At 38.6% G+C, this 6488-nt stretch overlaps 1 protein-coding gene across 1 annotated transcript in view; it reads left to right on the top strand.

The window, feature by feature from the left end:
* Positions 1-6449, top strand: part of slc44a5a (solute carrier family 44 member 5a) — a 42962-nt gene extending 36513 nt beyond the window's left edge. Inside the window, exons 19-22 of the mRNA XM_020619624.1 lie at positions 696-797; positions 2131-2219; positions 2828-2912; positions 4420-6449. Of these exons, the coding sequence (XP_020475280.1) occupies positions 696-797; positions 2131-2219; positions 2828-2912; positions 4420-4517 (374 nt within the window). The 3' untranslated portion in view covers positions 4518-6449. The remainder of the gene's footprint in view (positions 1-695; positions 798-2130; positions 2220-2827; positions 2913-4419) is intronic.
* Positions 6450-6488: the final 39 nt, after the last annotated feature.

A 6488-nucleotide genomic window follows, 5' to 3' on the forward strand; every position in this document is an offset into this window, starting at 1 on the left:
CACAAACTAATTTCTGAGCATTTTGAGCATAAATAGGTTGGTTCAGAACCTAGAATTCAGGTTCTCAGCGAGATCCAGATGCTCGATAGATCCAAACTGGTATCGTGACAATATCCATGTCATGAGTAGTTGTGTACTAAACCTGCAAAGCAAATAAAAAGCAAAACAGATGCACTCCAGTGGCAGTAACACACCTCTAAGTTGGTTTGCCAGCCGCCAAGCAAGTCAAGAAGAAGTAGCAAAATGGAGAAGTGTGTTGCCTGATCATCTGAAGAAACTACAAATATACTCCATTTTGTTTAATATTTCTTAATGTATTGGAGTGGAGTAGGCATCTGGTTTCCAGACGGTTGTGATTGCTCTTCCCTGGCTGTTGCCTGCATGCATCAGAGGATATTTACATAAAGTTAAGCTTTTCTTAAAATTACCCTGTAGTGATGCTACTGTAGGTGTGTTTTGAATCTGTCAAGCTTTGTGGGGAGCACGTCTGAAAAGCCAAGTCTCATTCACGATGAATGGCAGTTGTTGCTGGCTGAGCCTTTTGAATCGGTATCTGGCAACATTCCATAAGAGGCTGCATGACCTGGCTATTATCTTGCAGAATAAATCAACAATTAAGCAATTTTATCAGGGAAACCCACCTTATTCCCTTGCTGTGAGTATAAGCAGTACCCTGGCAGTCTGTATTGAACACGGCAAGGCTGAACGTTGTGACTGTCTCTGTAGGGTTGCAGTTCTGGACAGAGTGACAGATTTTCTGTTGTTTCTGGGCAAAGTGCTGATAGCAGGAGGAGTTGGTGAGTAGTAATGCAAGGCCGAAGCATGGATGTACTGTATTATGAGAGCTGGACACAGAAGAAAAAAATGTTTTGGGCTATGAGCCAGGCAAGCAACTTTCGGTAGCTGTTACATGGAACCCTAATATTCAACTAATAATCAGAATAATGGCTCAGTCAAAATAAAAATGCTGCATGTACCCACCTTAGCTGGAACAGACTGGCCTGATCTGGCCAGATGGGAATACATTTTTGGAATGAGAGGGGTGGTGTAAACCTTTGATAATCCATACAAAAAGGAAAATATTTGCCATGTAAATATTTGATCTGATCATTTCTCTCTTGTTGGAGTAAATATAGCCTTTGTGTGCATGTTTGCCCCACATGGGGGTCACATTAAGTGACATCCCAGGAGGTACAGAAACATCCTGTCAGCAAAATAAACTAGTCTGTGGCCATAGTTATTGTACTGCCAGAGCACGACGGAACAACACTCTGCCACATTTTTCCCAAGTGAGGAGAAAGAATATTTGCATATAATTCAGCTGATATTCATATACATTTTTGTCAGGGCAGCCAATCATCAGTAAAGTGTACGTCTTACAAGACAACAAGTAAAAACAAATGGACTGGTCAAAGTTGTTGCATTAAAATTTAGGGTGTGTGACTGATTCACAGTGTCAACTCACAGTAAATCTGTGTTGCTAGATAATGTTACCTAATTAAATGGTAAATGGTAATTAAAACAAAAAGCCAGCACAATATTATATTTTAGAACAACTAAGAGAGTAAAAGTTTCTGATGGTGTAATGTTAGTTAAACAACAGTAATAAAATCAGGCCCAAGGCTTTCTCGGGCTAGCTAACAGGTTGATAGATAGTTTATTGTCATTATACTTGTGTACAACTAATGACACTAACAGGTTGGCTTATACCTGCCGACTAACTAGCACTGACAATATAACATAGGTGCAGTCGCTCTGCACATGTCAATAAAGTTAGATTCTGATTAAATGCTTTGAGCATGTACACCCACATCTTATCACATGACCATCCATGTAAACAGTTACACTGGAATCTTTGATCAAAATTATTTCATTATATTGTCCATATAACTGCAGCTAGTGTGAAAAATGCCGTCTTGTAATCCGGTACCCAGGTCTCATAATATGTACATCCATGCGCTGAAGTCTTACTTTAGGCACTGTCATGTTTATGTTCTATGTTGCATTTTTGAATTGAGCGATTTTACTTATTTTTGAAAATAATTATGTTTCAGAAAAAAATTTAACAGTATAGCAATCCATAAACACATGTAGACAGTTGCACAGTGTCATTGTGTACATGTGTTTCAGGTGTGATTGCATTCTTCTTCTTCACTAAAAAGATCCCTGTTATGCAGGAGAAAGTGCCTGATCTCAACTGCTACTGGGTTCCCCTGCTGGTCAGACACACACACACACACACACTAATTTCTTGGAGACTTAACCATAACCACTACTTGCCTTAACTTAATCCTTACCCTGCTCTAACCTTAACCTAAACCTTCACCTAACCTCATTTAGCGCAAATGGAAACAATGACAATTTGAGTATCACTTGAGGCCGGGGTTTTGTAGAATACTAGGTGCATTGCATGTGATGTATTAGTCCCAGAGTAACAATCAACCTGGAATCTAGTGTCTTGGATTTGAGGGACAAGTTGGGTCATACAGACCATCTCCTCTGACGTCATCTCTCTTATCTGTGTTGCAGTAATTTCAGTGAAAGTAGCTGCTGTTCAACATCTAGTAGTTTTAACTCCAACATGAGTTTCAGTCGCCATTGTTAGGTAGTGGCAGAGACACAGTGGCATAGAAATTCTACCGCTAACTAGCGTTTTTGCGGTGTGACTGCAGGGTGACACAGACACCAGTGCACAAGTATAAACGTTCACAATGCCGTAGGCTATTTACATAATCTACATTGTAGGCTCTGAGTAGATTTACACAGAGCCATAAATCAGCTGAAGTCCCACTGTAGTTTTGCTAACCTCTGTGTTTTTCCACATCAGACCGTGGTGATAGGTGCTTACCTGATTGCTCATGGTTTCTTCAGCGTCTATGTCATGTGCGTTGACACACTCTCTCTCTGTTTCTGTAAGTACGACACTATCATTACTGCTTTTAGTACAATACTGTTGTTATGTATGTACATAACTGAAATAGTACAAGCATACTGAACTCAGATTATCTCCAGTGGCCATAATGGAAAAAAGTTCTGTGATTAGGCTTAACTCCAGGACAGTCATTCACAGCATTGCTCAGCATAGTTCTAACAGGCATGGTGGAAATGCAGGCCTGTACAGTATGATGTCAGTGTTTTGTCTATTAGTGTATTTTAGTCTTAATCATTTTATTTAATTTATTTATAAGGCTGGTTACTGTAAGGTTGTATCTGAGAGCAGATGCATTTTTTTTCATTGGTAATTCTGTGCTACACATTTGGCAAAAATAGACATTAACGAAAATGTATACTTTGAGCTGCACTACAGGGTTAAGATGTAATTACCAGGTTGTGTGCACACACAATATAGTTGAATGAAATGTCTTTTTTTTCCTTGCCTTAGACAAAAAATAGCATGCAATTTCTGTCTGACTGCCATCTGTTTGTGTTTGACATGCAAATAATTTATTATTATTATTAGATGTTATATTAAGCTCATATTTATTGGAATTCACGTAAACCTTATTATCTACAGAAGCTAGACTTTTGATGCAAAGTAAAAACTGAAGTAGAATTGGTGGTACTTATTCTGTCCAGTAATAGTGGTATCTTTGTCTTGTATAAATGATTTTTCACTATCAACAGTAAGCCAGTGATGGCTGCCTGCACACCCATAATTACAGTGAAAACAGGAATGTTATTAGTACTCAATGTGTCTCATCAACATGATTAGTATTTCCCTGGAACACATACACTCTCCTCTGTTCACCCGCATATAGATAAGATTCATTTGCCTAGTTATGAAAACCTGTGGGTATGGGGCAAACATTAAAGCTTTCAAACTGTGTAATTGTTTTTTATTAAAATGAGCACAGAACATGTGTATTACCCTTGGTGCGCCCACTGGCATTTCTGAGTAGCCTAATGCAAATAACTCAACTGGGTTAAAATATTTATGATTTCAAGGTTAGCTTTGGATAAATTCATCCACCCAATAACATGTCCCTTCAAATTTATGTTAGAAATCTTACTGATATACAGTACATTTTCTTCTTATACTTTGGTTGGATATAATAAGGTCAAGGTTCAGTTTCATCGAGTCTCAAATTCGAGAAAAAATTCTAGAGTTTGCTCAGATTTTAGTAAATTCTATAGTCTATGATCAACTGGTCTCTCTTTTGTGGCTATTTCACAACACTAACCTCTTTTTTGTTTGTTTTTGGTCTCCATTTTATTTAAAACCACCCTGCTATCCTGCTGTACTATTTCCCATCCATAAATCTTGATTTAATGTTTGTTCCCCATCTTGACTCTCTCGATTTCCATTCTACCCATTCATCCACTTATTTATCATTCATCAATCCATCCCTTTATCATGATCCATACCTGCTCTTCCATGCTTTCCCCTTGACCTATCCATCCACTTATTGGTCCATCCAGGTGATGACTTGGAGAGAAATGACGGTAGTTCAGAAAAACCTTTTCACATGTCTCCAGAGCTGCACAGTATTCTGAGAAAATCCAGTCAATTGCATTGATGTCCTGTCCTCCTCTCCACTGCATCAGCAGCCAGTCTGGTCAGTCTTTATCAATCTGTGAGGGATTCTTGGTCCTGGAAAGAGATCACCTGGCCAAATCAAAGCTGTGTCAAGGACCCCACACCGAACAAACACGACACTGAAAATGATAACACTGGACTGTTTGGGATCTGGATTTTTTAAAGTGATCCTGGAGGTCCTACAGTACTTTTTTAATCCTCACAATGGGTGGTCTTCTTCACTACTTCCCAACATACTGTATATTGAGACACAGAAGATGAAATCCTCATGCAATCTAAATCTGAAGGACTCAGCCACAGTGCCAGAAGACATTTTTTTCCTGGAGCCTTCTGCAGTGGCACTCTGCTGCCCCATTTCAGTAACCTTTTTATGCTGTTCTGTCCTTGAAAGTAATATTTAAGCCCTAAAGTTAGTAGGTGGGTAGAGTATTGTTTTGTATATAACTTCAGTGTTTAAACTGTTTTGCAAAAAGATCAAAATGTGTAAAAATCACTCTAGGCAGAAGTGAATGTGGCCCATACAAATACTACAGTTACCCTCATCTCACCCAGTGTCACCTGGGCTCGGTTCCTGACTCTCAAACATAAGCAGCTTTAGCTAATGGATGGCTGTACAAACAGACTGACATGACACCACAATCCAGGTCACAAAAAATATTGTTCCTACACCTCACAGTACAGACCCAAGACAGTAAAACCTGTAGCTGGAGGTTTGATGGCCATCTGCACTGAAGACAAATGTACTGGGAGTTCAGTGAACACTTCAGAAAGCAGGTTTAGTGAAAACTCAGTTTGTTCACCATGAGTTGAGGGGAGCTCTGGGTTTTCAGTTCCAGAAACAGAGATCGCTTTAACTCTGAGTCACTGGCTGGATAGAGCCCAGTAATGTGGAGCTCAAGACCTTTACTAAAGTGATCATTTGTGATCACTCAGTCATCAGTGTAAAGGCAGCGCTCTCCTCACATTTAAATACCAGTAGCCTACAGCTCAGGATAAAATTGGTACTGTCTGCTTTTCTAACACTGTGACTCTGTGGAGATGAAGACACCTGTCAGGTTGTCAGTCAGTTCCCCTGCACCCAAACATATTGTACTGTAGGCTACGTTACTGTGATCACTGTATGCACTTAACAAATCAGTGTGAAGCTGATCTGTGAATAATCAGTTCTTGTTCTGTTCTTCGTTGCGTTGGAACATTCCTGTCCTGGTTGCTGATCATATCAGAGACTATGTGAATGTTTCTGAGGGAGGATGATTGTAGTGCAGCTTTAAAGACGTCAACATTGTAAAACTGGACTAAATAAAATTTAAAAAGTAGCTTTTGTGTATAATCCTGTTTTAACAGCATTTCAATGACTTTCAAATTCACTAGTTAAATGTGTATTAAATACAGCAGAGTCAGGTCTTAAAATGTCTGTGATGTCTAAAAATGTATAGAGTTTTTAAACTTGATGCTTTTCTGCCTGAAAATCACCAAAACCATTATTACTGGGTCAGACTGAGGTCACAATCAGAGGTCTATAAATAAACTTCTCTTCGCAGACTAACATATGACTTTATATACTGTACTGTATACTCTGTATGGTTTAAGGGCACCTATACCTCTTTGGAGACAAATATTCAGTATTTCTTATTTGTGTTTTTTTTTTCACATAGGGTAGTTCTGACATATGTTTTTGTGACACAGGAAACCGAGCAAATTATGCTAAAGAGGTGGATTTATATAACTCAGATCTGGAATATTATGTGGCCAAATTTTGCCAAGGCAGGATATGATGTGAAAACACACAGTTCCAGTTGCTATATGTCTTTTTCTATGTTAAGCAAAGGTTAATGTTTTGAAACACACTTCCAAATCTTTTATACTCCCTGATATACTCTGTTCAGTTTTGTAAAATCAATCATTAATCTATTTTTAATGTATTGTTTTTACAGTTTGTAAAATTGCTTCA

The sequence above is a fragment of the Monopterus albus genome, unplaced genomic scaffold (assembly GCF_001952655.1).
Source record: "Monopterus albus unplaced genomic scaffold, M_albus_1.0 scaffold223.1, whole genome shotgun sequence".
Lineage (NCBI taxonomy): Eukaryota > Metazoa > Chordata > Actinopteri > Synbranchiformes > Synbranchidae > Monopterus > Monopterus albus.